The sequence below is a fragment of the Amphibalanus amphitrite genome, unplaced genomic scaffold (assembly GCF_019059575.1).
Source record: "Amphibalanus amphitrite isolate SeventyFive unplaced genomic scaffold, NRLGWU_Aamphi_draft 001311F_arrow, whole genome shotgun sequence".
Taxonomy (NCBI): domain Eukaryota; kingdom Metazoa; phylum Arthropoda; class Thecostraca; order Balanomorpha; family Balanidae; genus Amphibalanus; species Amphibalanus amphitrite.
The window spans coordinates 161489-179162 of NW_024882804.1; the positions used below are offsets into that span (position 1 = coordinate 161489).

The 17674-nt window shown below is 49.2% G+C and overlaps 1 protein-coding gene across 1 annotated transcript in view; it reads left to right on the forward strand.

Annotated features, from left to right (window-relative positions):
• Positions 1 to 797: 797 nt before the first annotated feature.
• The window catches only part of LOC122372066 (protein eva-1 homolog C-like), a gene marked incomplete at its 3' end in the record, with an annotated part of 30157 nt that continues 13280 nt past the window's right edge, over positions 798 to 17674 (forward strand). Inside the window, exons 1-2 of the mRNA XM_043348929.1 lie at positions 798 to 930; positions 1441 to 1595. Of these exons, the coding sequence (XP_043204864.1) occupies positions 1520 to 1595 (76 nt within the window). The remainder of the gene's footprint in view (positions 931 to 1440; positions 1596 to 17674) is intronic.

Sequence of the window (17674 nt, forward strand, 5' to 3'; positions counted from 1 at the left end):
TGCACTTATTCCAAAAGCTTCAAGATATGCAACCCGCACTCCACAATCCTCGTTTCCCTCATGGCACCGGCCACCCACCTCGTAGGTATACCTACCGTTCACCGGGATGCCACTGTTTGTCCTGAAGTCACTGTGAGCGCACTGCCATCTAGAGCACTTCACGGATAGGCTTTTTAGGATCCGGCCCGGCCCATATCCGGCAAGTCATATCCAGATCCGCCCATTATCCGCCTTTCTTTGAATATCAGAATCCGGCCCACCCATGGCCCGTATTGCAGCCAAACTTCCAAAAAATATCCGTAATAATCCGTTTCACCAATAACTGGTTTCACCCAAAACTGGACTAACAAATTCAATCTAAGGGACCAGACAGCCATACATGTCTTGTGACAAGTGAGTGTCATAAAATGATGCCTATTTCTTTAATCAAACCTCTGCTGCCGCTTAACACATTAGGTTAATTTTTAACTTCAATGTTGAATGTTAAAATTTTGATCCGTTTTGATCCGGGTTCAACCTTCAATTCCCAAATCTGGCCCGCCCATATCCGTTCTTTTTTAACAAATTTAGAATCCAATCCTATCCGGTCCGCGGATTTATCCGTGGATAACGGATTTATCCGGCCCATGAAGTGCTCTACTGCCATCCCTCCGAAACGCTTGTATAATTTAGTCCTCTGCTGCTACCCTGCTCTGGAGGTCTGACTCTTATGCCGCGATCTGGAGGTCCGCTGCACCTGCCGCCCTCTGGAGTGTTCAGAGCGCGCTGCCGCCCTCTGGGAGCCGCCGCACGCCGCCCGCTCCGGCCCGAGCAGCCGCTGCTGGTCGCCTCAGAGAGTGCCCCGGGGCGGCGCGCGTCGGGTGGGCGACGCTGATGTGTGGAGACCGAGAACGCATTGAGGTGAACCGAACGCGACAGTGGGCAGGTCAGGTGAGATGAATGATCTGATTGACAGGTTTGGAAGTGTGAATCTACTCAGTTGCGCAAATGTCGATCAATTACAATTAAATACGTTTGATTATAACAGTATGCAAGCTGTCCGATTTAGGATGTAGAACTCCGACCTTTGTGTGTGACCATGTTCCCTTGCTTTTCACTTGAAAAGAAATTGACAGACACTCTGACTTCTTGCTCTGACTTACCTTGAAACATGTGAAGCATGTGATTGACACCATTAGGCATTCTATCCAGATGAACTGTTTTTGTTCTTATGCGTTTTGCCTGTAAAGAAAGAAAGAAACTCGAAAGGCGATGGAATGGAATTTTCTCCACTAAACCACTCAGCTAAGATATGCGTAACATGAGGTGTAGATAATATACCAATTATAATTCTTAGTAGGTATAAATATGTTGCGAAATTAAATCACCATTGCTCGATGGATACTCTCTCAACAGAACGTGTCAGCTACCCAGGCTGCCATGCTTTCTCTCCCACTGCAGGTTCAAACGGTGCTGGAATCGGTCGTGTGGTCGGTCGCTCTTTCAACTGGGTCACCTTTTAGCGAGTGCCAGTCCCACAATGGCCAGATACCGAGCCTGTCCGCTACTACCGCTGCTGCTGCTGCTGCCCACACTGGCGCTGGCCAACAACCTCGGTAAGTACTGGCCCTATAGCGCCTACTACAGTGTTGACATTATACGTTCAGATTGCGAGTGATTTGTCAGTTGAGGAGTGCATTGCATCTTGAATCAAGTCATACCATACGCCTTGCGTTTACGTTGCGTTGCGGTTTGCGACGCTTTTGCTGTTACAAATAAAGAAAACTTAGCCCCAAATAAAATGCTCACAAAAGAGGAGGAAATTATTTGAGCATTGCAATGTATTGGAGCACAAACGTAGATAAATTGATCGCCTATTCAATCATACTTCCAATAATTGACGTTTGACCGATGGCCCAAACTAGTTCGACTGTCTTTTGATGTTAGCCTTTCTGACGAACGGCCTGGATTTCAACTTACGATTGGGCCATGTAATCTGACCAGTGTCAGGCATTAGACTTCAAGAATCCTCTGACCTCCTCGGCACGTTCATGAGGCTGGCCCGATCCCATGTCGGGCTGTTTGCCCTTGGGATTAGCGGGGTGCCGTGCGTGGGCTTAGTGACCGTACCGGTTCGGTGGTGCCCTTTGCCCTAAGCGGCACGACCAACAGGCGGACAGACGAACAGGTGCGGTTCGCTGGCTATGGATCGCGTGGTCGCGTGATGTCAGAGCAGTAGCTCGAACTGTAGGGATAAGTGTTCGGGTATTGACTATAAGCTGCTGGGGATGGGAAGATAGGGTAGTCACACCCAGCTGTGTTGACGACAGACCGGGGTGCAGGTGATGACCCATAGGGATATGGACGCTAAACGAAACGAACTGCCTAACTGCCGAAGATGTGATAGAGGTATACAATTGACATTGACATAAACTCACCAGAGATTGAGGTACAAGCAGTGACCTTACTTGCCGGTGCCGGTGATGGGGGCACTTGTAGAAGTGATATCACTCACAGTGCATTGGGAAACTGGACGTCGTTCTGCGGGGATTTGGAAACTGGACATCACTCGGAGATCGGACCGAATGCCGAGCGTGTTTTGACGCGCCGTTCGGAATCCGCTCTAATGAAACGGCGCTGGAAGGAGAACGAAGTTTTCGAACTGCGCCGGCTTTGTACGGTCGGACTGCTAGGCTGCACTCGATGTGATGTGTCTGATAACAAGGTAAGGTAGGTACCTATGTATTTGAGAAATGAAGAATGTCTTCATTGCTATAGAGAAGAGAGGATGTTTTTTTTTTATCTCATACCAACAGTTCCTCGAAGAAAAAATATAGGTAATGAATGAGTTACAAATATGAGACTTTTTTAATCACTTTGTACGATGCCGAGGTGTGCAATGCGCATTGTGCATCGTGCATTCTACATTAGTGATGCAAGAAGTTTTAACTTCTTGCATCACTTCCAGGAGAAAAAATCCTTATATCTGCACCATAACCTCGTTATGCTCTGCGCGACATAGATTATACATTGTATGCAGTTGGTGAACTTAAAATAGCTTTCGAGCGATGTAGAAACAGGCTTACACCCGAGAATGCCAGCCAGCGTCGCTGCCGCCTTCTCTTTGATCTGTTATTTCACAGGAATTCTCTAAAACAGGTCCAGTGTTCTCACATGTCACAAATCCAAACACGGCCGTCTCTGCATACTAGTTTGACACTCTGTTACGGGGAGGTGTCAATGTCGCCGCCGCCGCGACTCACGACGGCCGGCGGGGGAGGGGACGGCGTGGCCGCGACCAAGGCTATTCGGGGGACGGGCGGCTGCACGCGAGCGCCACTATTCCCTGGAGCCATCCAGTCAGCGTTTGACGGACGTACTGCAGAGGAGGCGGCGAGCGACACGATGCAAGACAAACAAGCCACGCACGGGCCGCCGCCGTGAGGCCACGCGCCCCGCCGCGGAGGCTGCCAGTGACGTCCGTGCGTAATTTGGCAGACTGCACGTGCGATATGATGGCGGTGCGTGCAGTACCGGGAGAGATTGGCCGTCTGCCGTCACGGGAAAGGGTTATTGGCTGCAAGAAGGCTTGGAGACTTCAAAATACGGTGTGGTTTAGATGCTCTGTGTGAATGAAGAGCCTGACACAACTTCAATATGCTTGTGGTGTTTAGGCGTTATTAAAATGGGTGTATTATTACAATGGCGATATGCTTTTTTGTGGAAAATATGGATTGAAACTTCGGCAGCTCATTCGTGGCTTTTACTTTGTGATAATATTAGTCTTGCCGTTTTTATTAGAGACATGCTACGAGCTTTTGCAAACCTTTCTTATGCATTCTTGTTACCTTCCTACTGCAAAACTCATCATTTTTCCGGTATAGCTCCTATATGTCACATCGTAAAAGTTCTGAAGTAACGACCGAATTCCTCACTGAATTTCAAAACCTGGCGTTCTCTTGGAGATAAAACAAACCTCATAGCCCGCTCCGGATTTTACACAAGACACAGAACTGTCTCGTAGTTTTCGGAAACGATCGTAAGCTGCATGTAACATCGTAACGTATATTGTGATGCTGCAGGCCGAGCGACACCGGCTCATCGCACACATATCTGGGGATTTTCAGGACCCGCCAGCTCGGGGGCGTCACATTCGTTGCTACAGCTTTCCGCGTCCTAACTCTCGTCAGAGAAGTCTCGTTAGCAGCAACTTTGTCGGCATAGTGTCCCCACGGGGACGTATTAGCAGCAGACTGAAATGACACAGCTTGGGAGTTTGTGGCGCTTATACTCGGGATACAATCCCTACTGCAACCACAGTCATTGTGTTTGTGCCGGATGGCATTACCTTACATTTCACAGCGATCCCGTATCCAATTGCTGAGGTGGTGTCAGGTGTTGACGGACTTTTACAGTTTTGTTAACATCTGTTTTTTAATGCTTCTTATGAATCGTTCGATGAATTGGCCATTTTATTTGCACTACCTACCTAACATCAAAGTTTGAATTTGACATGATACTGATCTAGGTGCGCACTTAAGGAATGAGATAGCAACGATGACAAAAATTGGCCAGCTGTTATAATATTGCAAAACTGTTATAATAGCTAGGTATGATAAAATGCCTTGTTTCAACTCGTCGCTCCTTCTTTCAAGTCAGTCATTGGTATCATCGTTTGTCTATAAATTGCACGAAAGGAATTTTCATTTACAGCTTGCAGTAGGGTTTTTCGGCTAGTGGCTACCATATATTGCATATTCCATGCATGCTTTTCAACCAGGAATGATTAAAATGCTCTTTGGTCTGCATACTTCATAACAAGCGTTTGAAGAAAGCGCTTTGACTTAACTCGAGTTTCATATTCAAGGATCTTTAAAACTTTACATTATTTTACGATTTCATTCCACTGGCGGGTTCAAGGGAGCATTTAATTCTGGTGTAAAACACCCCTCGCGAAATCAATGCAAAGTTGTCTTTCTGGAATACTTTCGAAAGAAAACTCGACATCTTTAACCCGGCAGTTGCTGGGGTACCTATTTCGCCACCCACCGTTTGCTGGGGGGGGGGGGGGGGCGTTAAACGCCCCAGCCGATAACTCGAGAACCAATAAGTGCAGCGAAACGCACGAGGCGGCAAACGAAAGAACGCGACAAGACGCTTCAGATGAGTACTTTAAAGTTGAATTTTGAAGCCAGAGGTCGGGTCAAGGTCAGGTAAAACACCTGAAATCGGGCTTTCAGTAGCATGAACTTCAGGACTTCTCAATTGGCACCTCTCGTCAGTAACTCTGTCAAAACTGTGAACAATCTATCATATAAGGCCTACAGGAGTGTGAACTCTATGTAGGGGTCAGTCAAGCATAGGTCAGGGTCAAGGTCAGGTCAACCGGGTAGGCACATATCCCCGAAAATCAAAACTGATATTCGCAGCCTGTGACGCATGTTTTATGGGCAATTTGGGGCGTAGAACACGATGGTGACATTCATTTTATCATATATGTGCGTGTTTGGCTCAAAAAGTTCAATTTAAGAAATGCATGTATCATGGTCGTGAAGTAGTAGGGTGAATAGGTCAAAAACGCCCCCCTTAAGCGCGAAACCTTCTGACACTCAACCCAACACAGATTACTTAAACCTTTGGGCACCATCATGTAGCTCATTCTTTTTACTACGCTTTGAGACCAAGAAAAGACACCTGTGTGTGGTATTTAACCCCCCCAAAAGGTTTTCGCATACCCTTACAAAAGGGCGTTTTGCCCCATACCCTGGGTAATACGCCCACACCCATGTGCAAAGCGCCCCCACCCCATCCATCAACAGAAAATGATGAACATGGCAGAACTTGACGTCATTCTGACGTCATTTGTGGTCAACCTATCATAGCCTTTGGAATAAAATTTTGTTGCAATGTGTAAAATCGATGCCCGGAGGAGTCCTGAAAGTTTGGTGACGATATCTGCAGTCGTTTAGGATATATCAGCTAAAAAGGACAGGGAGAGGCCTTTTCGGCTCCGACCTACAGGGCGCTACCCTGCACTCTCACCACCGTGCAAAACGCCCCCTTTCAGAAAACTGGGGGCGTCTTGCCCCATGCATCGAGTAGGCGTCTTGCCCCATCCACTCCATTTCCGGTCAACAAAATATTGACAAAAAACGCGCCACTAACGCCGCAGCATAATACGTTCAACAGAATGACAATAAAACGCAGTTTTGAGTGATGTGCACAATAGCAAGTTTTGTGATATAAAGAGGGCATCAATATGTTAGGAATCTTCTGTAAAAACAACAAAAACAACACCCAAAACCAACATCAGCACCTACCCACGCTGCTCCTCAAGACGCAGAACCGGAAATAGAGACCTACGTAAACAAGCAGCTGACTGTTCTGAAAGACAGGATAAAACACCTATCCGTCGATAAGAAATACGATTTTTTTAGGGGAGGCGTTTAACCCAGGGGTGCGTCTTCCCCACAGTTACCCTAACGAGAAATTGCCAAGATTCAGTTCAAGATTTTGGAAAATGCGGAACGATAATCCATAATCGAAGACAGCCATTTGATTGTTCATGGTATTGGCAGTCTAATGGCGCTTACAGCAGGTCTGTATGTCTATTCTGTGACTTTATATGATTTTTTGAACATATGCCGTTTTTGGTCGAAAACTCAGAAATCATGACGTCACTAAAACCTCGATATCTCAAAAAATTTCCGACCAATTTTTTAAAACTTTGTCACAATAAACTTCAATCAATTCCCTACAGGTACCCAAAATTTGGCGCGCCTGCGGAGCGCCGTTTTTGTGCTATGGCCCGGCGAAAAAGTGGGGGTGTTTAACGCCCCCCCCCCAGCAACTCGCGGGTTAAGATAAAAATTTTGTTTTTACTTTTTAATATGCAGAGCAGCAGCATACATAATCAAAATTCGACAAGTTTTTAGAATTCAGAGAAACTTTTTCGGGGGCATGCCCATCGGCCATCGTGCAGCGTCCGAGAACACCTTTCTGAATCCGCCTATGTTTCCCTCAACTTGTCCAATAAATGTTTCGCCATTTTATTGAGTGCATTCTTTAGGTATAGCGATCTGTTGAAAGAATGGAGGACTGACATAGCTGCATGTTTGCACCATACTCACATGACGCGTCCGGGTCAGGGTTTCCACACCGATCCCAAGATCTAGTGGCTGGCGTCATTCATTGCTGATTCACCACATGCGCTAGCTATTGAGTGATATATCGACAGAGCCGTTAGAGGAAAAACGCCAATATTTGCCGCGCCATAGACCATTAGTCGGGCGTGCTCTGGTCGGGCGACTAATGGGATGGATTCCGGTCATCTCCCATACGACCCGGCCACCGCGCCGACCATGCATCATTGGAACTGCTGGTATGGGCGACCCTCAGGGCTCGGACGCGGTGGCACTCGCACCATGACACCCTGGTGGGCGTGGGAGCATTGTGGTTGGGAGAGAGGCGTTGGTGGGAGGAGAGAGAGAGAGAGAGAGAGAGAGAGAGAGAGAGAGAGAGAGAGAGAGAGAGAGAGAGAGAGAGAGAGGAGAGAGAGAGAGAGATAGAGGGGGGGGGGGGTATCGGTAGGAGGAGGGAGATAGATCAGCGCGGAAGGAATATGGCGATGGGAGGGAGAGGTGAGCAGGTATGAGGAACGAGCAGACATCAATGCAAGGTTTCGCTACTCGTACCGAACGGGTAGGTCGGTAAGATATGCATTTGTTGTTACCTTAAAAGGCCTCACAAGTACCTACATAAACCAGCTGAAATTACTTACATATGTGCAGTGCGTTGGTGAGCACTGATCAGTGCCAATTATCCGGTGCCGCGGGCAGCAGAAAGTCGCGTACGTGGCTGTGCAGTGGCACCGCTGCAAGCCCAGTTGCTGCTCTTATATGTATTCTAATATGGAAGGCATTACGGTGTTTTGCTTGGAAAACACGCTCGCAGTTTGGATGGAAACATTTTAAAGTAACATCTCGATTTAACTTTTGAAAACAACCGTAATGTGGCTGTTTGTTTCACTTTACTTGAAACTATGCTCACAAAGGAAACCAACTCCTCAGTTAATGTTTTGCCCAGCAATTTACTAATGCCGTGGATGTAGATTGTAATCAGAGGTCTCCAAAACTTTAGCATTCGCTGGCCACTATATAAAATTTAAGCATGAAGACCGTAAACAATTCTTTATCTGGCTGATGACTTTTTATCTGATGCAGGCCGTATTTGATTTAAGAAGTTACGCCAAATCATCATCCTTATGGTTATCGTCCATTGGTTTAACGGTCCGCTTATCTGCCGTGTGTCGCGAGTCGTACAGGTGACAAAATATGCCAGTGTCATGCAAACCAGTCAGAGGAACCGGTCCGGAGTCTGGCGGCCTCGGAGAAGGCTCTCAGTGCTGACAAAGCCTTCATGTCGGTATATTTACCCGATGCAGTTATCGTGATATGCCTACCAAAACGTACAGCAGTCAAAATCCAGCTAATCTTCATCGTTGGCCTAAATCTTGAAGGTACAGTCCACAGCAGAAGTAATGTGCGGTTTCAGTCATGGGTAGGTATGTTCTGCTTCTGAAGCTTAGGAACAGACTACAATCAGACTACAATGAAACTTTGAGTGTAGCTTATATGTATCGTCACCCTTGAAGCTGCAATTTTAGCTATTGACATCTTCTTTTCGATCACTCCGCATTAAACAATCGCCAGTCAAAGCCAATCGTTGAGATTGGTAAAACCCTACATTACTTTAGCGGTGTGCTGTACATACCTTTCAGTAAAAACATTTTTTTTTTTGAAACAACAGTTGTAAATTGTAAGCATATGTACCTATTTTAAAAAAGTGGTTTGTCACAAATCATTTCATCCAACGCGTACTAAACCTAACAAAAATGCCTTTACTTTAGCTGTGTTTCCGAATCTAGTCCCACGCCGTTCGCCCTCACCACGCTATCAATGGCGTCTGGGAGCGCTTCCTTCCCAGGACTCCAGCCGAGAACCACCGCCCGCCCGTCGCCGGCGCGGCCGGCTCGTCCGTCGCACTCGACGATGCCATGCGGCGCGTCCGGTTTGGACGGTTCGTCGGCGGCGACGGAGCGGCTCTCCGACGGCTGGGCCGTGTCTCTCCGATAAATACTGCCGCTCCCCGGCCCGCCCCAGCCTCCTCCGATAGCGCTGGCGCGGGGCAGGGGTGCTGAAAGGGCTCCGAGGCTCACAGTCGCTAACCCAGTCGGTCCTGCTGGAGAAGTAAACGACCAAGTGATTAGCTCACAATCGATCAAGAGTTGCCGAAAATAACTTGAAATGACCGGAAAGAGACATCGCGCAATGCGTGCTATGCATAGGTACAACTCGGAAGGGACGTGCCAGACAACTGCCTGTGTGACAGGCATCGCTGCCGAATAGCGGTACCCTTTGATCTCTCCGGTAAACAGTCGTTATGCGAACCTGCCATGGTAGCAAGGGCTTGCCGTTTGATCTCAAGACGGCGCTGGTCGGGACTGCATCGGACACACTCCTCCCAATTCAGACAAGCGATTGGTATTTGATTTATCACGACTCTACTGCCGGCTCGATCTCTCGTTAGATGTGCTTCGTTTTCGGTCTCTGTTGATGGGTTTGCTGGCGTTGGAGCAGCCAAGATTCTTACAGATAGAGCAGCTTCAACTGCATCAGACTGCGTGTTGCTAGGGATGGCAGCACGAAACGGACGTGACGCTTTAGTAGTGGCGTTGGCAAAACTCAAACGTCGCGGTATGCAGCTGAATGATATGTTGTGTCTTTGCAGAAGAAAGTACATGTGTACCTAGACTAGAACGCCTGTCACTTACAGTCTTCAGTGAACTACTCAAGCTGAAAAGCATTAGCAAAACGACGCTTTTCGTCAAATATTGATTTCGGAGGTGAAATAAGATTGAAGCCAGTATGGGTGATAGGGAGCAAACTGGTTTGTTAATATAAACAGCATGAAAATCAAGTTATTTGACGCGTCTGGGTGGGCGTTTAGCGTCATGCAAGAGAGGCATGAATGCCGTTTGCACTTTTTCAGACTATGCATAGGCATCAGGACATCACTGTAGGCGGCGACCGCCCTGTAGGGTCTGGCGCCTCTTGGTGTCACTTGCAACTGATTTTATAAACGGTTCCCAATGTCCAACGATATTCCTCTTGCCAATGTTTCAAATATCAAGTCGAGGCTTCTCAAAACATGTCAGGGCCAAGTCTAGTTGCTTTGAAATCATCCTCTTTCGAGGCAATTCGTTACATACTAAAATGCTTTGCATCCTTCAGTGCGGCTGTTGCGATCGACATCGCCGAACCCGGGGCCATCACCTCAGCGAGATCTCGTCTTTGTCGCCCCTGTCCTGAATTGGGCAGGGCCGACGGACATGTTTGGGCCGTAACTTACCGGTGGGATATTTAGAGACGACGGCCGAAAGGGGCTCCCAGACTGTTTTTATCATCACAAATCAGCGTCGACGCAGCGGCGGCACTCTTCAAACGAGCTCGAGCGTCGCGGCCGGCGTGGTTCCTCCCCCGGTACCTACTGGCTGACGAACTGCCGCCAGCTGAGGCCTGCGTGCAGCTAACGGAGCGTGAAAAGTACAAATATTGCCGTCGGACTGACTACCATGGCCCATCGGCAAAATACCTGCCCTCAGAGAGCTGTGTTTGGTACAACAATATTATGAAAAGCGCTCTTAAAATCTGGACTACTTCGCAGAAAGAATGGGTGATTTTGTCAGAATGCGGCCTCTGGATGTTTGCCGAGGTTCTGTAAACTTTGCGCTCGGAAGAAGCCAATGCCAACTGTGACTGGATCATACAAAGGAGAACAGATGTAAACAACCCACCTTAGAATTCAGACCATGACTCAAGGGGCATTTATGTATTGTATTTGATACCCTTGCTTGGTGGCTCTTTCCCTCCCCCTCCCTCCCTCCCTCCATCCCTCTCTCTCTCTCTCTCTCTCTCTCTCTCTCTCTCTCTCTCTCTCTCTCTCTCTCTCTCTCTCTCTCTCTCTCTCTCTCTCTCTCTCTCTCTCTCTCTCTCTCTCTCTCTCTATTAATAAAAATAGCCGTTTTGGGATCTAGCTGATCTGGCGGTATCACGGGTCTGCGCCGGCTGCATTTTTCGGCCGCCGGTCCGTCTCTCCGGGAAGTGCACCTGGCGACTGTCTTTAGCGCCCTCCGCGCCATCCATCCGCCCATCAAGTCACGGTTAACGGCTTGCCAATGAGCGTCTCTGGCGCGCCGGGCTGGCCGCAGCCTGCAGCTCGCCTGGCGCCGGCCGGCCGACGACGGATCGGACTGGTGAGGAGGTCTTCATCGCCCGTTTACCAAACTGACGCTGACGGGGTCACTGCCGAGCGGCCGCCGCGCTGAGGACGGGGGAGGTCACTCCCGAACGGTCACTGACGAGTCACTGCCGAGCGGCCGCTGACGGGTCACTGCCGAGCGGCCGCTGACGGGGTCACTGCCGCTGCCGTTCCCGCTGGTTCCGTCACTGTCACTGCCGAGTATTTAGCGGTCACTGACGGGGTCACTGCCGAGCGGTCGCTGCAGTCCCGCTGGGGTCACTGCCGCTTCTGTTCACTGTCACAGCCGCTGCCGTTCCCACTGATTGTCACCGTCTCTGTCGATTATTTAGCGGTCGCTGACGGGGTCACTACCGAGCGGCCGCCAAGCATCGATTCGACTATCGCTACTGATCTCTTTGGCGCCGCCGGATTCACTTAGCGCTGCTGATTCCACTCAGGCACTTCTCATTGAAACTGTCGTTCTGTCTATACAGTGCTACCTGTGCTTGACTACTACCGCCAGCAGTGTCCATGCACGATCGTTTGACGCTTGCCTTGCTAATTAATTCCAGCTGAATCCAAATAACACTACAGATCTGTCGGCATCGCCCAAGAAGGTCACCGGGACTCGAGGCGGGTCGATGCCACAGCTTCGGCCATCGGTCTGGCCTAGAATGGTCCGTCGGGTCGGTGGCTGGCTCAACCGGAAGATGATGAAGCGCCCCCGGCTATGTGATCGTTCTGTCCGATCTTCCTTCTGACGCTCTTCCTCCCTCTCCATTTTGTCGCTGCGTTCTCCCATCCTCTGTTTTGTCACTCTGCGACTCTCTGACTCTGCCTATCCAGTGGCCATAGTGGCAATTCAGCCGTAGCAATAACGATAATTCTGGGACGATAATAGTCGGACGCCGAAAACGATGATCCTCAGCCCATCTCGGCGAATAAATGACGTTTTTACGACCCGCTTTCAGGTCCAAATGTCAGATGCATGCATAATATTTCACTAACGTTTAGTGCCTTTGCGTGATTAGTTTCTAGCCTAAATCGGCTCAATTTCATATCTAAAATGGCTCGAAAATCAGACTATTGCTTTATAGCAGCCTGTTGAATTATGCATATATTACCATGGGTTCATAGCGATCTCTTGGCCCTGTCAAATTAATTTTAAATAAAACCCTCCTTGGGCAACCATATCAAAATGCTTGGCATATTTTGATACGCTTGAACTTCTCGTAGTTCGCCATGTCACGAATGTGCTCCTTGGCCAGCTTACAAACATTAGTTATATTTATAGCTGTTCTTTATCTTCTTCCCGACGCACCATTGCGATGAATTATTTTTGCGGATTAGTGCAGCCCATCGGTAGTGGCAGGCGGTAGCCAAATATTTAGGTGCATACTCCTACACATCATATGCGGAAATCACACATACTTGACTGTCAAAATTGTCCCTAGTTTCGATTTGTTTGGTGTGGAGACGCTCAGTGTCATTGTTTTGATAGCGACATCTCTGTTTTATTTTCCGTTTATGGCTCCGGTTTATAAGCGTCATCATCCACCCGGTTTGTCCGAACAACGCCATCTGGCGTGTAGGAACGCTGTGAGCGTCATGAGGATTTAATATCTGCAATTTAAGAATAGGTCGTTTATCACGCTATTTCCTTTATTGAACGTTCAGACAGAACAAACGTTCACTAAACATCGCTTTAGCAGCTTGAGTAGCAAATGTTTTTTTTAACGTTGGAGGTGATGATAGCCTGACCCATGCATATGATATGGCCTTAATATGATCAATGAAATATCCAAATGTTTTCATCATCACTCGTTTATTGCTACATGTGATGATCTAGGTACGCATACTTTGTGCCTTTGATGCACGGTTAACAAGGAAGATTGGACTCTGCGGCGGAATTCCTTCAAAACCTCTTTTATAAGAACTCCCCCGTGAGACTAATATGCGGAAAGGAAGATTTTCCGGTGACTTGCGGCGGACAATCGTCTAGATAAAGTCTTCCACACTGCCATTGTTGACCACAGGCCACATGGCGGTGAGATCTATGGCTGGTTGCGTCGATGGTTTCTCACCACATAGCTCACCGATCTCACCATTCTTCACCACGGGCCGCGCCCGGGACATCAAAGAAACGACATCGGTCGCTGTTCCCTCCCCTACCCGACCACCGAGCCGAGTCGGCCGATCCATGTCCGACCAGCGCTCTGAATGCCGGACAGAAGACGGCTGATGGTCGGCACGACGACCGAGCGTCCATCATCGTCCTTTCCTTCTCTCTCTTCTCTCTGCGACGGTTCTCTCTCTTCTCTCTGCCGGTCCATTATGTGAGATACGTGCCAGCACTGTCGTAGTGATGCGGCGGCAGCCCGGCGCATACAGCCACAGCATTATACATCGCGACAGCCGCCACTGACCATGCAAGAGATATGGGAGGACGCCAACAAATAATGACCGAATCGAGAGCTCTCTAAGGACGTCGCCAGAGACTGCTCCGGTCGCCTCGTGATCCGGCATTGAATGAGGTGTTTTCGGCTCAGCTCAGGCACCTTTGAACTACCGGCCTCCGTCGGTCTTTGACTCAAATGTAATGCTTCGTGAGAAATGAAAGGGCCGTAGGCTCGTACCAGTGAGCAGAATTGATGTAGGATTCTGGGAGATGGAGCAAGGCGCCACTGGATACAAGCTGAGCTCAGCACTGATGATATGTGCACGATGGGATCAATGAATACTCGGTCGAGCCGGTAATTGGATGGACTGACGGACGGGGCTGGACCTGATGGCTAGGTGTTGACTGTAAACGGTAGTGGACAGACGCGGACTGCTTCTGACAGCTGTACTGTATCGTGAAGGAACGACGCCGTATCGCGTTGTTCATGAGAAGCGGACCCTCTTGGTTAGTGGGCAGAGCCTCCGTCCCGTCGTTTGGGATTTTCTGAAGTCTTAGTCTCCGACAATCTCGCTCACGGTCTCTGTGGACAGTTTCACTCCGCCTGAGTAATATTCTTCCTCAAATCTCCCGATTTCCGATACATTCAGGTGCGAGTAGGAGCTCCACCTCCACCGGTGACCGTCCCTGGAGGCAGTCAGAGGAGACGGGGCGATACGGGCCGGCCGGCCGTCCCCGCTCTAGGTCGATAGGGGAGCGATTGACGACTGAGCCCGCTCTGAAATAGACGGTCCGACTGCCGCCGACCGGCGGGACCAGAGTTATGTGGGCCGGCGCGGACCGACGCTGGCGACGGCGTTTTACCATGACATAATGCCCAGCGACGGAGCGTGAAATGATCCTCTCCGATCCGGTGCGCAATGATGTCGCGACGCGTCTTTCCGCGCAGAGTGCTGCGGCGCGATCCCTGGCTGCGTCATGCGCTGACGTATGTACGTGATTACTCATTACTACGCCGAGCCTCTCTGGAGTGAGCACAGTGCGGCCAGCGATGGCGTTTTCCGTCACGCGGTTATCGGCTCATCACTGGTCTACTTGGGGATGACATGATGGGCCTTGAGATAAGTGGCCAGTTATGTGATACCATTTCGGTATCACCATGCGAGTGACATCCACTCTTAAGGTGAAGAAGATGTGAGGTTTTGGAAATATGAACGGTATTGCAAACAAAGCGAAGATTAGACAACAGACGGGCAGAGTGGCAGACATTTATATGTACCTGTTTATTAGGAACAGATTGGAAGTAGAGGAAAAAGAGGCCTCTTAACTAGATTCATTTTAGGATACTCGTAATAGTTCCACGTCAGAATGATGTTTGATAAGCTGTCAACATGAACTGCTGTCAAAGCACGTTGACAGTGCCAAGGGAAAATGCGGACATGAAAACAAGAAGCGTTTACAAAAAAAAAAAAAAACGCATCGAAGGCGGAAAGCGACCCTGGAATTTAGAGTGCAGAGTGTAGAATGTTGAATTCTGCCAAGTTGCCAGAATTTCTCCCGAAAGGTTCGGATTCTTTTGTCGAATTCTGAGCTCCTTCCGTATGCAAAACTGGCCACGCTAATCGATAGTTCGGAGATGGAGCTCCGTGAACCGTGCCGTTTTCGCCAGCCGGCCCGTCACACACCTCAGTGATACGTGGTCCGGAGCGGGCTCCGGGTACGACCGCCGCACTCTATATTCAAAGCTTTGGATATTAGGCAGCGCTGCGCATCCGGTACGTCTCGACCCGGCCGACTGTCCGTCTGTCCTAATACCAAGCGACACGCTGCAGCGCGTTGGGTGTCATGCTAGATTAGTGAAGTTTGTGCGAAATGTAAAGCTGACAGGTTTAATACATGCATAGCAAAGTAGGTATCGCTTGAAATGTTCCTATTGAAAGACCTATTTTTCCAAAACGCCTATTAATTTTTGTTGGGTACTTATGCCTAAGAAATACACCTTTTCGTCGGTTCGAGGAGTTCTGGCTGACATATCAAACAGCGGCTCAGAAACAACCGACAACGACTTGTTTTACGCATGACTGGTGCAAAGCTAACGGCCCAAAAGTGCTCCGAGACAGCTCTGACTGCTTCTGTATGAGTAGCGCCTGTAGCGGCCGCGGAACGCAGACCTCCCTGACATTGTATTTAGAAAACTTGACTGGTTATCGATGACCGATCTCCGTCCTGCTAGAAAACGGGAAATGAATGAGGAGGTTGACCCAGGGCCAGGCGATTCATAAAACAGTAGCAATGCCTGTCGCTTTCAGCGTAGCTATATGCATCTGTACATATTTTTATACAGGACCCTCAAGTTCGTATCCTGAATCTGGCATATCAGCGCTCAGCCGCTGAACGTTGAGCTGAACGGCAATGATGCTCTGCGGCATCATTGCCAACCTGAGTTTCCGTCCCCGGCCGCTGTGGGAGGGTGGCGCTGCCGTCTCCCGCGGTGGCTGAGCGCCTCCCTCGCGTCCGCCGACCCCTCGGCTAGCTCCGCTCCCCGTCTGAGAGGGCGTCCCCGGGTCGCGTCGTCACCTCCGCGGCGGGGCGGGACGCACGCGTCGACAGCTCCGACAGATGGTCGGCGGTCAGCGGCGAGCGCGTCGGTCACCGACCGATCGGTCAGGCGACCACCTCGGCGACCGAGCGACCGGGCGGGGGCGGCGACGGTCGACACGTCCATCACCTGATGAATCGCACCAGCCGGGCATAGCTGACAGTGGTGTTGGTGTTTCTAAGGCTGCGGGAATGTTGGAATATTGGTAGATACGCGCAAAGCGCGGCTACCATCGCGCCGTTGAATCTCAGTTGGGCTTCAGTCTTGTGCTGAGAAACAATCATCTGTGTGCCATTATCTACGGCAATTTAAGAGAAATGTCGTAAAAAACATTGCCGGACCGTTGTAGAGTATGCACACAGCGAGACCTTAAGCAGAGTTACTATAGCTCACCGATGTCAGAGGACTACCGGTCTCATATACCGATCACAGTCGACCAGTACGTACCGTGTGACCGAGGAGGTAATTAGGACCGGAGGTGAGGAAGAGGGGGTTCGGCTGTGTCTAATGGGGGATTAGCACCGGAAGGGGAGCCACATCCGACTGGTTGGATAATCCGACGGTGTCGGAGGGCATGGCGAGATGTTGGGCTTGTCCTAGGTATAGCTAAATATAGGGAAACAGCAATGAGGAAAAGTGAGTATTTGCAGCCGAGAACCATGGCTGACTTGAACCGTTACCATTCGCGGAGATATAAATATTTCGTCATTAGTTAAATATAAATATAAGCTCATATAAATCATAATTTCGATATCAATCTTTTTGAAATGTTTCTTCTTTTTTTTTGCAAAATTTTGAAGCTCGGAAACGTCAATGCGAGTTTCATTCACGAAGAAGATGCAAATTAATGCGTATCGTAATATGTTGTGCCTACAAATAACAATTGCCAGCACAAACACATTTTACAGGTCAAAGGATCGAAACAACAATAGATTTATTGCTGTCTCTGTTGTTTGTGTTGGACGGGTGGCGGTGTGCCCCAGTGAAGGGTCAGGTCAACAAACAGAACAGGGGGCGCCTGTATGTGTTCCGTGGCATGTCAGAGCCGCTGACAGCATGGCGGCCGTTGACCTGCGGTTCACCTCGGGCCACGCTCTCTGCATAAGCCTTCTAATAAAAATTCTTGGGTAATTTTGCCTGAAGGGCAGATAGCTGCGCTTTTGGCATGAACAGGAATGTGACGGCTTGGTATAACGAGCTAGCATCGCTATAATTTAATTTTGAATCGCCCAGTTAGAAAACTTCAGTGCTCATCGCACCCATGAAGCAACAAGAAACCACCTTGTTTGTTTCTTAGAAACATGATCATCAATCAGTTTTCGTTGCCAACGAGAAGAAACACCACCGCCTCCTATTAAAACATTAGTGTTACTGCACCGGAAATTTACCTCACCGCT